Consider the following 15,485-nt stretch of genomic DNA (forward strand, 5'->3'; position numbering starts at 1 on the left):
CCGACTGACCACAATGATGGTGTGTATTAGAACTAGTTTAACCACATCCTGCCAGGCAGCAGCACTCGTCGATGCAGAAAAAAAGTATATGTGGTGGGGTCTTCTCCCCCCCCCCCCCTTGTCACTTTACCCAACTGTTCCTTACATCAGTACTTACTCAGGAAACAGGAAATGTAATGTTGCCGCAAAATCTAATTTTTAAACTAATTTTTAAGTAGTAATCAAAACAAAACGTAGCACGCTATCTTATTGGAAACAGACATTAGGAGAACTCTGGATTTGTGGTAATTATGAGTTTTTCTTGCAGATGTGTTATCTCTGTGCACCTAAATGACATTCTGTATGTTTAGTGCCATACGCGTTTCACTTCTTTATATTTATGAAGTATCTGTAGTGGCCTGTAATACACGTTTCTTTTATGTATACAATAACTGCATATATAATGTTTCCAGATATTATATTACAGTTTTTTCTTCTTCTCTTATTGTAAGGCAAGTAGCAGGTCTGGAATAATTATATGACACAGTTAATAAGTACACAAATCAAGTATGTATCACAGGCTACTGAATGTGGTTCATAAATACAAGGAAATGAAACGCGTATGGCACAAAACAAACAGATTTTCACTTAGTAGCATAGACGGACCATATCTCCAAGAATAATAGAAACAACTAAGGAATGACAGGAAAGAAAAAATTAAAATAGAAGTTTAATACTACGCAACAGCACCCGGCCACATGTAAAGTTTAAAAAAAGTCGAACTATTACCTGTGCAGCGTTTGTTACAAATCAGTCTTCAAATGGCTCTTACAGACTTTCTGGCATTCGCACTGTTGCTGTCTCACATTATGAACCTCATTAGAACGCAGCAAATAGCAATAAATATTTTCAACATACATCCACAAGGCCTGAAGTCTTGTGGTGACATTCTGCAGATTTTAAACTGAAACAGAAGTATATTTCTCTAGCAAGCTCCCTCTATTTCCTGTAAGGCACGCTTCATTGTTTTCTGGCAACGTAACCCACTCGAATGGTCAGAGTAGTACAGAGTAATATCCTCTTCAGTTCCACGTAATTTCCGCTTCCCTTCATGTCGTCCATCAAATTGTATCTCCTGCTTTCTCTCAGTCTCCTCCCACGAACAAGACCCTCCGAAGCCTCGGTGAACAAGCACTCCCGCTCAACGAATGTTCCAAGCAGTTCTTTCTTTCTTCCGAAAATAACAAGCCCAGATAAATGTGAAAAATATCGTACAATCAGACTGAGAGCTGTTTCATTCAAATGCCGACCAGAATAACATATAAAAGAGTCAAAAGTAAAATTAAGTATAATTTACATAACGATCAGTCAAGGTAAAAGTACCAGTAAGACGGTTCTGATGTTACGCTATATAATGGAAGAAAAACACAAGAATTATTGACACCGAAATAATATTTGTCGAGCTAGAGATAGCATACCCTTCTACACTGGGACGTGCTGTAAGATGTGTGAAAATCTCAGAAAATAGGTAAACACTAGAGGAAATACAGATAAAAAATAATAGGTTCACTAGGTGATCAGAAGTATTCTGGCACCACTGTGTAACGTGAAACTGACCACTGGACGTCACCAGAGGAGGACTCGCTAGTGTAATAGGAGGCGGCGACTATTATGTTGTCTGTAGGGCAATAATAGCATAATTATTCGATCAGGAGAGCACAGTAGCGTCAGACGTGGACTAGTTACTGGATGTCATCTGAAGCTGCCCAAGGCCATCGTTGGTGATGTGATTGTGAAGTGAAAACTCGAAGGGACAACTGTGACTATAGGAAACGTGGCAGACTTCATGTAGTAACTGACAGGGACCGTCGAGCATTTTAGTCAGTGTTTGTAGTGTATCGCGTGAAAGTAACTGAAGCAAGTCACTGACGAGTTACAAAGCGCTACCTGCATTACAGAAAGCACAATGATTGTATGTAGGGATGAAAAATAACGGGATACAGTGGTCGAGCAGTTTCTCGTAAGTCATACTTTTGTGTACTCATTGCTAAGCGACGCTCAAGGTGGTCCAAAGAGCAACGCCACTGGACAGTGGACGACTTGAGACTAGTGATTTGCAGTGATGAATTATGCTATACCCTACGGCTATCCGATGGAAGGGTTTGGGTTTAGCGAATGCCTTAACGTTACCTACTGTTGTGTGTCGCGCCAGCAGTGAAGTACAGAGGAGGGGGTTGTAACGTCGCGAGTTAATGCGCGATAACATTTGTTGCTATGCAGCCTGCATTATTGCAGCCGGAGGCTGTGAAGGAAATCGCAAGTTGTGTCCTACCTATGAGTCATATACACCTGCTGCTACTGCAGCGTGAGAACGGCTCCTGTGTCAGTTCGAGCGACTGTATATTCATGCCACCTATGAACCTAACTAAATGATGTTATATATAATTCAATCATTTTCAAAATCGGTACACTACCTTTTGTTATTCCGGAGAAGATTGTATAAAAATTTAAACATTGTAACTATAATAATTTCTGAGACAAAAAGATTGCTAAACAGTCAAATAATAATAATAATAATAATGGCATCTGACGGGGGCCTCCCGTCGGGTAGACCGCTCGCCTGGTGCAAGTCTTTCGATTTGACGCCACTTCGGCGACTTGCGCGTCGATGGGGATGAAATGATGATGATTAGGACAACACAACACCCAGTCCCAGAGTGGAGAAAATCACCGACCAAGCCGGAAATGGAACCCGGGCCCTTAGGATTGACAGTCCGTCGCCCTGACCACTCAGCTGCCGGGGGCGGACTCTAAAAAGTCAAAAACCGACGCTTATGGAACTAAATTCAGTTAGGAAATATAATAGTTTATCTTTTGGTATAATTGGAAAACATAAACAGAACTCGCAGCGTGCAGAATTTATTAACTGAGATTTTTATATCATAACTAATTATTTTTCGTATTCGTAATGTAAAAATAAGCCAACATTATTATTTGTGTCTAACATTGTTGTGGGAATAAATGTGAGTAAATTAGAGTGTGCACGCGGGACATTCATCAGATTTAAATGTTGCGTGATATACTGTCTTAAGTAGCCTGCAAGAGTTACACAAGCCTGTCGTGGATAAATGATCCTAGGGAATTTACCCACTTTGTTGATGACGTATGTCTAGGTGTGATTGCTATTGTAATAGAACAGCCAGAAAGTCAGCTGGAGTAAAATCAGTATCTAAAGAATATTTCCAGAATTATTGGCTTTTCGTTTTTCGTTTTTCGTTTATTAAACATTACATTAATATTTGTATGTCAGAATGACGTAAATGCGTCTGTGTATAAGGATTGATGCAGGCCAGTTTTGGCGCGAGTATGATTATGAGGGAGCATTCTGAGTGGCAGCGAGTATGATGAGCCGTTCAGAATTGAGATGGTTCCCGCTCGTTACCTTGTAGTTATACTGGGAGTGAGGCTGCAAGACGAGAAGTCGCTCGCCAGCTTCTGTCGCGGAAGGACATGTTAAATGTTATGTTTCTCATCATGTGTAAAATGAAGGAATATTGAGTTCCTCGCGTTTGATACGTGTTGTGACTAACGCTGATGTAGTTACGGACAGTGTTGTGAAGTTTGGAAGTTTTGGAATTGCTTTGTGGGAATGACATTCGCGTGTGAAAATTTGGCCTTCGTAGTATCCATGTGGCTTGTTTCAGTATTCAACCACTGAGCATTTTTGGCGAGCAGTTTCTGTTTTTAGAAATCCACGAAGGACCGAATGTGATAACTCATGTTAGTGGTGGAATTAATGACTGTGAAAATGTGGTTTAAATCGGGTCGTGTTTGGACAGATTTCTGGTTGCTGTGCGTGTGAAATTTATGTATGAAGCCGCGCGGGATTAGCCGAGCGGTCTCAGGCGCTGCAATCATGGACTGTGCGGCTGGTCCCGGCGGAGGTTCGAGTCCTCCCTCGGGCATGAGTGTGTGTGTTTGTCCTTAGGATAATTTAAGTTAAGTAGTGTATAAGCTTAGGGACTGATTACCTTAGCAGTTAAGTTCCATAAGCTTTCACACACATTTGAACTTTTTTTGTATGTATGAATCACGAATCGGAAGGTAATAGTCAATAGTTTAAATGTGGACTGAATAGTAGTTTCTTTGGCTATAAGGACAAAATAAACATTTTTGTGTGAAAATTTCGGACGTTATTTTCCAGACCCAGTCCATTTTCTTACTGCCCGATAAAATTTTAATGACAGTTTTTCTGCAGAAGTTTATTTCATTACCAGAGTTGCGCGGCCTCAGTAATTGTAGATATTAGACGGTGTTTTGTATCAACGCTGCTTTTACATCATCTTCTAAGCATCTACGTTGCTGAGTGAAGGGACATCGAGCAGACATCGTTCTGAGGTAGGTGATTTTTAATTTGCAATCTGCCAGACAAACCCCGCCCCGCTGCATGGTGTTACGATGTGTTGGTGTTTTTCGTGGTTGCTCATGGCCCCCTTACTGCACTTAAGAAAACGCTGAATGTGGAAGGACATGAACACAATTCTACAGCATTGTGTACTGCGTGTAGTAGAGGAACAGTTCGAGATGGTGATTGATGGTACAACAAGGCAATGCGCCCTATCAAAAAGCAGCTTTTGTAAGGAAAATATATGCGGACAATAACATTCCTGAAATGGACTGGTTTCAGCTCTTGATGAGTGGTCTGCCATTCCTCCACATATTTCCAGCGCCTTATTGGAAGTGTCTCCAACAGAGTTCAAGCCGTCATAAAGGCGGAGGCTGGACACACCCCATATTATAGGAGTACAGATACTTTCGATCAGGCAGTGCACGAGTGCCAAGAGTCAACAATAAGAATGGAAGATCAAGAGACAAATGCTTACAATAACAAATGTGTGAGGCAGGATATAGTCTTTCTCCTCTACTACTCATTTTTTGTGTCAGCGAAGCAATGAAGGAAATATAAGAAATATACAAAAAAGGGATTAAAATTTAGACAGAAACGATATCAGTGATAAAATTCGCAGATGATTTCGATATGCTATGTGAAAACGAGGAAGAATTATAGAACCAGTTCAATGGAATGCATAGGCTACTGACCACAGAACAGGGACTGAAGGTAAAGAACGACAAAGAGTTGAGGAGTAGCAGAAATGAGATCAGCGACAAACTTGATAGTAAAATAGAGGACTACGTAGTAGTAGAAGTGAAGAGATTCCTGTGCCTTGAAAGCAAAACAGCAAGTGGCAGATAAAGCAAGGAGGATCTAAAAAAGTAGATGGGCCTTCGTCGCCTTTTCAAAAGAAATCTTCTAGTAACAAAAATAGATCTTAATTTCAGAAATTTTTTTCTGAGAATGTAAAACATTTAATGAAATCGTGATTGGAAACTGTGGGAGAACCATAAAAGGAGACAATCGAATTGTTTCAGATGTTGTGTTACGGAAATAGGATTAGAATTAAATTGTATGAAAAGAAACGTGGAATTTCTCCGCAGCATCAGGGAGGAGAGGAATACTTGTAAACCCCTGACTAGAAGGAAGGACAGTGTTAATGGATGTGTGTTATGCCATCAGTGAATGATTTCCATGGTACTGGAAGAAGGCGTAAAGGAGAAAAACTCTAGAGGCAGAGTACGTCCAAGAAATAATTGAAGATGTTGGGTGTAAGTGCTACTCTACGATGAAGAGATTTGCACAGGAGAAATAATCCTGGGAGGACGCATAAAATTAGCCAGAACGCTTACGAAAATAAATGAATTATTAAAAAAAGACAGTTGATGTAAAGACGACAGGGACTTGCTTACGTGATACAACCAAGCTTAGGTGGGTATTCTGTTGGTTTACCAAATAAATCCAAACAGTTAATACGATGGTTCCTGTTAATAGGCCAAGACGGATACTAGCACCTTAAATTTTCGATTATTAGTCTTTTAAAACTAAGGAAATGACTGTGATGTGTGTTTATTGCTTTACTATTGTTGCTTATTATTATTATTACTTTTAGTTCATGTCATGTATGAACTGCTTTAAGCATCGGTCATTTATTGTGTTTCTGCGTGTTTTTAATCAGGTAGTCCTTAATTTTTTCTGGATGGGCTTTCTTGCATCCCTGCTGCCAGTTATTTCCCGTCTCCTTGGAGCGCTTTCGGGCTTTGAATCCCTTTATTTCATTTCCTGTAGTCTGTTCTGTTTTTTACCGTGTCCAGTGCAACGTCCATTTCTGCCATATCCTCCTTCACGTCTCTCAGATAATTCATTTGAGTCTTCCTGCTTTCGAAGTCTTTCTGGATGCTCTTTGCCGTTCTCGCCCGTGCCATATTTTTGACACGCTCATAGATGCCCAGTCCTCTCTTCTTAAAGGACGCTGCGAGTATGTCAGTTTTCTCATATAGTTACTTGTTTTATCGTAATTCGTATTCTTGTCCGTTTTTCTTGGGCGCTAGGATCTTGCTCAGAACTTTCTTCCCTTCATTTCCATGTTCTCTAGCAATCTAATTCTAAACTTCTGGTTTTATCACTGAATTGTACTGCCCGAGTTTTACGTTGAATGAGGTCAATTTTTTTTATTGTAAACCTTTTGCCTTAATTGGTGCGATGTTTCTTTCTTGGTCTCTACTTTAATGTCATGGTTGGTAACTCTGCTGGTGTTATCCATCCCGCAAACATTTACATTTCTGCACTCCCTTAACTATCCAGAATTTGGATACACTCATATTCGTCAGTTTTGTTTTGCGTAATTAGTTCTGTCTTTTCATAAGATATTTACAACGAGGTGATAAAAGTCATGGCATATGTCCTAATATCGTGTTGGACCGTATTTTTCCCTGCGTAGTGGAGTAACTGGACGTGGAATGCGCTCAAAAAGTCGTTGTAGTCAGAAGTATTGAGTCATGCGACATCTATAGCTGTCCATAATTGCGAAAGTGTTGTCGGTGCAGGATTTTATGGACGAACTGACCTCTCTCTTATGTCCCATAAATGTTCGATGGGATTAATGTCGGTCAATATGGACGTCCAAATCATTCGTTCGAATTTTCCAATATGTTCTTTAAACCAGTCCCGAACAATTTTGTCAGATGACTTGCCGCAATGTCATCCATAAAAATTCCGTCGTTGTTTGGGAACATGACGCCGATGAATGGCTGCAAGTAGCCGAATAACCATTTGGAGTCAATGATCTGTTCAGCTGGACCAGAGGACCAGGTTCATTCCACGTAAACACCGACCATACCATTATGGATCTACTACCAGCTTGCAAAATGCCTTGTTGACAACTTGGGTCCATGGCTTCGTGAGGTCTGCGCCACACTCGAACCCTACCATCAGCTCTTACCAACTGAAATTAGGTCAGCTGACCATGCCACGGTTTTCCGGTTTATGTAGAGTCAAACCGATACGCTTAGGAACGGAGAAGGGGCTTTGCAGGCGATATCGTGCTGTCAGCAAAGGCACTCGCGTCGGTCATCTGCTGCCATAGCCTATTAACGCCACATTTCGCCGCACTGTCCTAAAGGATAAGTCCCACATAGATTTCTGCGATTATTTCACACAGTGTTGCATGTTTGTTACCACTGACAATTCTACGCAAACGCTGCTGCTCTCGGTCGTTAAGGGGGGGTTGTCCGTAGCGCGTGGTAATGCCTGAAATTTGGTATTATCGGCACACGCTTCACACTGTGGATAGCGGAATATTGAATTCACTACTGATTTTCGAAACAGAATGTCGCATGTGCTGGCTCCAACTACCATTCTAAGTTCAAATCTGTTAACTGCCGACGTGGAGCTATAATCACGTCGGAAACTTTTTCACATGAATCACCTGAGTACAAATGACAGCTCCGCCAACGCACTTTTGTGCCCTGTGTACGCAATACTATAGCCATTTGTATATGAGCATATCGCTATCCAATGAGTTTTGTCAACGATCTCATGAAGGATTCCAGTCGCTGCCTTAGCTGTTTCTGTTATTATTGATGCTGTCATTTTCATGTTTTTTTTCATTGTGGAAATTCATGCAATTTGTTGGTCAGATGTAGCTCCTTTTCTAAGTTTTGGAATTTTTACGATGTAAGTTGTCATTGACACATGAGTCTAACTGAAAAATATAAATCAATAAATATGTGTATTCTTTCCCACTGAAGAAAAGTTGTCCCTCTTTTTTGAGTGAATTGATCTGACACACACTGATACTGTATTTGATTCTAGCTTTTCCTCCACCTCATATCTGCAGTGCAATATGTTTTGTCCAAGAATAGAAAAGTGTATGTTGTGGATAGTGGAAGCGATTAACAGAGAAAGTGTGAATGGAACAAGCGAAGATTTGAGTATTTTATTTTTTGAGCAAACGCGCAACGCTTTATTGAGGTGACGTTGAGGGCGCAGCCGCCTACCTCCAGACGTGTCCTGTATGATGTCGCTGGGACAGAAGCTGTTCTGCCGGTGCAGGCTGGGCGGCACCCAGAACTTGTCGCCCTCTCCAGTGTCCTCCACCAGCGCCTCCTCACTGGAACACAACAGACGTGGCGTAAATGGAAGCTCTCTGCACATGAAGAGACATAAATCATCTTACATTTCGCAGTCATTTGGTGTGAGACAAGAGAAAAAAATTAAAGAGGCATGCATGAGAAAGTGGTAATGTCGGAAACTTTCTCCTAGTAAGCAGAAATAGATAAAGCAGCTCAGCAACAGCGTTCCATCTACATGTGGTGCTTGTCTCCTTTTCCCCAGTCATATACATATATGTAGCACTCACATATAATGAGAGTTTCTTATGTGTACAGAAACTACAAATAATTTGTAGAAAAAAGTCCTCTTATTTTTGTTTGGCCAGGTATTTAGTCTATAATTAACTTCAAAGTAGATAAACTTAATAATGAAATACCGTCTACTATCTTCATAGCATTATTATTATTATTATTATTATGTACTCTTTTATATTTTTTATTTAGTATTTACTCTTTTATATTTTGTTAAGCTTGCTATTATATCTTTTGGATTTATGTGAGTCGAGGTACTTTACCTGATTTTTTATGATAAATTACACCCATGCTCATAAATTAAGGATAATTGCAGAATGTAGTGCCACACAACATGGCACTATAAAAAACTGGCGCTAATAGAATAGGCTCATAGGGAACACACACGACACAGATCTGTACATCCACGGCATTGGTGATAAGTTGAGAAAACCGTCCCGAAACACATGTACCGCAAAACGCCACTATTTCCTGTGTATGTAACCCGACATCTGTATGGTATGTGATCACCATGCACTCGTACACAGGACGCAGAATTGGTTGGCATACTCTGGATAAGGTGGTCGAGCAGTTGCTGGGGTATAGCCTCCCATTCTTACACGAGTGCCTGTCGGAGCTCCTGAATTGTCCTAGGGGTTTGAAGACGTGCAGCGACACGTCGACCGAGAGCAACCAAGGCGTGCTCGATGAGGTTTAGATCTGGAGAACAAGCAGGCCACTCCATTCGCCTGGTACCTGTTATCTTCTCTTTCAAGGTACTCCTCCTCGATGGCAGCTCGGTGGGGCCGTGCGTTATCATCCATCGGCAGGAAGGTGGAACCCACTGCACCCCTGAAAAGGCGGACATACTGCTGCAAAATGACGTCCCGATACACCTGACCTGTTAAAGTTCCTCTGTCAAAGACATGCAGAGGTGTACGTGCCCCAATCATAATCCCATCCCACACCATCAAACCTCGACGTCCATACAGGTCCCTTTCAAGGACATTAAAGGTTGGTATCTGGTTCCTGGTTCACGCCAGATGAAAAAACCGGTGAGAATCACTGTTCAGACTGTACCTGGACTCGTCCATGAACGTAACCTGGGACCACTGTTCCAATGACCATGTACTGTGTTCTTGACACCAGGCTTTACGCGCTCTCCTGTGACCAGGTGTCAGTGGAATGCATCTTGCAGGTCTCCGGGCAAATAAACCATGTCTGTTCAGTCGTCTGTAGACTGTGTGTCTGTAGACAACTGTTCCAGTGGCTGCGGTAAGGTCCCGAGCAAGGCTACCTGCCGTACTCTGTGGCCGTCTGCGGGCACTGATGGTGAGATATCGGTGTTCTTGTGGTGTTGTACACTGTGGACGTCACGTACTGTAGCGCCTGGACACGTTTCCTGCCTGCTGGAATGGTTGTCAGAATTTTGAGATCACACTTTGTGGCGCATGGAGGGCCCATGCTACGACCTGCCGTGTTTGACCTGCCTCCAGTCACACTAGTCTTCTACCCCTCATAACGTCTTCAATATGTGTTCTTTAAGCTATTTTCAACACACAATCACCATTAGCACGCCTGAAAACGTCTGCACACATACTCAATGCACCGTACTCTGACATGCACCAACATACCTCTGCATATGTGAACTACTGCCAGCGCCACCGTGCGACGACCGCAGGTCAAATGCACCGCATGGTCATACTCTGAGGTGATTTCAACCCTTCTGCGCACCAGAGCGTTTTTTCCACCTGTATCAGCATTATCCTTAATTTATGAACATGAGTATAATATATTTAACTGGACGGAGATTTTTTACCTTTGTCTTTGAATTTTTTATTTTCTTTATTGGTTTAAAGATTTTATTTATTTCACTTATTTAGTGAAAGTTTTTGAGAAAAGTTAATAGAAGAGTTAGTATGTACATTTAGAAGGCATAGCTTCATCATTAGATCTTAGATTGTCATGTAAGCGCCTTCATTGCCATGTCAACACGTAATAAACATATATCCATGCATTTTGCTGATTTCGTTTGTCTATGACACCTAGTTTAGCAGATCCAGTTTGCAGTAAGTCTGGACTTGGGGACAGATGGTTTAAAAAATCGGCGGGATAAGGACCTAAAAGTTTGACATGGTACTCTAATACAGACTGTTAACGAATATTTGAGCATGTAGTTTAGGTTCTCAGATATGTGAGTGGTTCGTATGCAACAGAACCCAGAGACAAAGGTATCGTCAGGAGTGCCTCAGGGAAGTGTGATGGGGCCGGGAAGGTGTCGAAGCTGAGTGACAGTAGAGGATACAAAATGACTTCGAAAAAGTTCCTGAATGGTGTGATGAATGACTTTCTCTAAATGTAGAAACATGTAAGTTTAATCAAATGAGTAGGAAACGCACGATGTTCTAATACAACACATATAGTGTGCTACTTTACACAGTCACGGCGATTAAATATCTGTGCGTGAAGCTGCAAAGCGATATAAAATGGAACGAGCACCTGAGGGTGGTGGTAGGGAAGGCGAGTAGTGAACTTCAGTTTATCCGGAGAATTCTAGAAAATGCGTAGCTATCTATAAAGGAGACCACGTACAGAACACTAGAACGACCATTCTTGACTATTGTCCAAGTGTTTGGCATCCCCACCAGGCGGGATTAAAGAAAGATATCAAAGCAATTATTATCTCTAGGTTCGATCAACACGCGAGTGTTAAGGAAATACTTCGTGAACTTATATATAAATCACCGGACGGAAGACGTTGTTATTTTCGCGAAACATTGTTGGAAAAATTTAGAGAACCGGTATTTTAAGCAGACTGCCGAACGAGTCAGCTGCCGCCAATGTACAAGTAGACCTGAGGTGCTGCAATTCGGACTGATTAATCATACATTTCTGATACACTGGAGTTAAACGATGCTTACATCATATGGAATTCCGTGAACTGCATGACAGGATGAAATTTTTACAGGTGCTATAATGCTGCAAATTTAACATACCTATATCACACTGTATAGAGGAGTCTAACCTCATACAAAACATTCACAAAAGATTAGAAAAGTTATGTGCCATTTATCAAACAAACCAAAATTTATGGAGCTAACACTACTTTTCTGTAGCTCAGAAAGAGAGGTACACAAAACTAAGCTATTCAAAAGAGTCTTAACGAATACGTGCGGGACCCGTACTAGAAGCAATTATCCGTTAGCGGACTAGACATGAGAAATCCTACCCTACATGCCTTACACACCATGTTACGAATCGTTGGAGGCCCCGGAGAAAATGATTTGGGTTCTCCCACAGTTCTGTCAGGCGCTGTGACAGCGACAATTGTTTGGCGTGCCTGATCGCTGGTGGCTTTCTCGAAAGTGGAAATGTTAGGCCACTTGCCGTCTCCACAAATTTTAATACTTGCGGTTGACATACGAACACGTTAACTTGACTCTAAGACACGTATAAGCTAAAAGTTGTAATCTACCAAACATACAAAGACTTAATGAAAACTTCGATTCCCTGACATCGTGTAGTACAATATCTCACTTTAAAATGAATGGTATTATGGTGATTCGTGAATTTCATAAAAATGACACTGAATTGGAGACTAATTAGCAGACACTGTTACAAAATAAAACAAACGACTATGTATTTTAACAAACTGTGGCTATCATTGTAGTAATGGGAAAGACTTGAATTAGTGAAAATGGTAGGAATAAAATACACGATATTAATCACCAACTGTAATTATTCAAGTAATTGGACTTTTACGAATGTAGTGTACTCATTCAAGAAGTTATTCTGTCACTTGCAAATGAAGGCACATATTGTAAAACGTAAATTTAGGATGAAAGCTGTAAAGAACATTCCATATTAATGACTTTATAAATTAAACTCATATTGTTGTAACCAGATATAGCCTAATTATAAAATTCTAGGCACCTATTACAAATTCTGTCATTCAAAACCTGTTTCGTTTTATCCTCTTCGCTTCAATTCTTGTTAGGAATGTGAGTCGTTGTGTAATTAGTGCGTATTAATTAATTTTGTGAAATTCATTATTGAATTCATATTTACATGGAATTTTCACATTTAAAAACAATTTTACATTATAAATTTCACATATTATTCAATTCTGTAATTTTAAACGTATTATTCTGTGTAATCAGAACATGCTTTGGAACTTTTAATTGTAAATACGATTAAAAATATGTTGTCATTAGTAAGTAATAATGGTCCAAGTGATCATCCATTGTCTAGAATATATAAATAGGGAAGCAGCGAGGCTGATATCTCGAAGTGTGGATGTATACATAAAGAGTAGTCATGTGAAAACGAAACAGTAAGTAAAAATCTTAAGTAAACTCTTTAGTATTTCAAAAGTAACGGCCATAAATATTAACACATTTATCCCACTGTGAGACAAAAAGGTCAGTGTCTCCATGGAAAAAGTCTGCGGTTATCTATGTACCCAGACGTGCACCTCTTCCTCCGAATTAAATCTACGGCCATAAAAGTCTTTCTTCGGCATTTCAAAAATATGGAAATCGGTCGAGAAGAGATTGGGACTGGATTATGTGTAAGGGCTTCCCAGCGAAAGCTCTGCAGCGTGCTCGAATCAAACTTGGCAACATGTGGGCGGGTAAAAGTGTTAACAGTTGTGTCGATTATTTTTAAAATAATAAACAGTTTAATTCCTTTTTTCCAACTGTCTCTTTTTCATTTGAGTGCTCTTTTTTCCATCTGTTTCGTTTTCATTTGACTGCGCCTTTTAAGACAAAAGGTGCTAGGGACCGGGCCAAATATCTCACGAAATAAGCATCAAACGAAAACACTACAAAGAACGAAACTCGTCTAACTTGAAGGGGGAAACCAGATGGCGCTATGGTTGGCCCGCTAAATAGCGCTGCCATAGGTCAAACGGATATCCACTTCCTTTTTTTAAAAATAGGAACCCCCATTTTTTGTTACATACTCGTGTAGTACGTAAAGAAATATGAATGTTTTAGTCGGACCAGTTTTTTCGCTTTGTGATACATGGCGCTGTAATAGTCACAAACATATAAGTACGTGGTATCACGTAACATTCTGCCAGTGAGGACGGTATCTGCTTCGTGATACATTACCCGTGTTAAAATTGACCGTTTACCAATTGCGGGAAAGGTCGATATCGCGTTGACGTACGGCTATTGTGATCAAAATGCCCAACGGGCGTGTACTATGTATGCTGTTCGGTATCCTGGACGACATCACCCAAGTGTCCCGACCGATCGCCGGATAGTTACGTAATTTAAGGAAATAGGAAGTGTTCAGCCACATGTGAAACGTCAACCACGACCTACATAAAATGATGATGCCCAGTTAGGTGTTTTGGCTGCTGTCGCGGCTAATCCTCACATCAGTAGCAGATAAATTGCGCGAGAATCGAGAATCTCAAAAACGTCGGTGTTTAGAATGCTACATCAACATCGATTGCACCGGTACCATATTTCTATGCACCAGGAATTGCATGGCGACGACTTTGAACGTCGTACACAGTTCTGCCACTGGGCACAAGAGAAATTACGCGACGATGACATATTTTTTGCACGTGTTCTATTTAGCGACGAAGCGTCATTCACCAACAGTGGTAACGTAAACCGGCATAATATGCACTACTGGGCAACGAAAAATCCACGATGGTTGCGACAAGTGGAACATGAGCGACCTTGGCGGGTTAATGTACTGTGCGGTATTATGGGAGGAAGGATAATTGGCCCTAATTTTATCGATGGCAATCTAAATTGTGCAACGTATGCTGATTTCGTACGAAATGTTCTACCGATGTTACTACAAGATGTTTCACAGCATGACAGAGTGGCGATGTACTTCCAACATGATGGATGTCCGGCACATAGCTCGCGTGCGGTTGAAGCGGTATTGAACAGCATATTTCATGACAGGCGGATTGGTCGTCGAAGCACCATACCATGGCCCGCGCGTTCACCGGATCTGACGTCCCCGAATTTCTTTCTGTGGGGAAAGTTGAAGGATATTTGCTGTCGTGATCCACCGACAACGCCTGACAACATGGGTCAGCGCATTGTCAATGCATGTGCGAACATTACGGAAGGCGAACTACTCGCTGTTAAGAGGAATGTCGTTACACGTATTGCCAAATGCACTGAGGTTGACGGACATCATTTTGAGCATTTATTGCATTAATGTGTTATTTACAGGTAATCACACTGTAACAGCACGCGTTCTCATAAATGATAAGTTCACAAAGGTACAACCGAAATAAAATATTCAAACGTACCTACGTTCACTATTTTAATTAAAAAACCTACCTGTTACCAACGGTTCGTCTAAAATTGTGAGTCATATGTTTGTGACTATTACAGCGCCACCTATCACAAAGCGAAAAAGTGGTCCAACTAAAACATTCATATTTCTTTACGAACTACACGAATATGTAATAAAAATGGGGGTCCCTACTTAAAAAAAAAAAGAAACGCCGTTGATATCCGTTTGACCTATGGAAGCGCCACTAGCGGGCCAACCACAGCGGCATCTGGTTTCCCCCTTCAAGCTAGACAAGTTTCGTTCTTTGGGGTTTTTTCGTTTGATGCTTCTTTCGTGAGATATTTGGCCCGGTCATGATCAATGGAACACCATGTATATTTCTTGGTGAGTAAGGTCAGTGTACAGAACAACATTAGATCAGTTTTTATTTCATTTGCAGATTAATAATTATAGCTTCTAGGAGCAATATCGTATTAGATTAGTTAGTACCTCCA

The 15,485-nt window shown here is 40.9% G+C and overlaps 1 protein-coding gene across 1 annotated transcript in view; it reads right to left on the minus strand.

The window, feature by feature from the left end:
- LOC126267745 (synaptotagmin-5) overlaps positions 1-15,485 on the minus strand; it is a 216,273-nt gene that overhangs the window by 87,986 nt on the left and 112,802 nt on the right. The window contains exon 3 of the mRNA XM_049973048.1: positions 8,371-8,483. Within this exon, the coding sequence (XP_049829005.1) occupies positions 8,371-8,483 (113 nt within the window). The remainder of the gene's footprint in view (positions 1-8,370; positions 8,484-15,485) is intronic.

Source organism: Schistocerca gregaria, chromosome 4 (genome assembly GCF_023897955.1).
Source record: "Schistocerca gregaria isolate iqSchGreg1 chromosome 4, iqSchGreg1.2, whole genome shotgun sequence".
In the NCBI taxonomy this organism is placed as follows: Eukaryota; Metazoa; Arthropoda; class Insecta; order Orthoptera; family Acrididae; genus Schistocerca; species Schistocerca gregaria.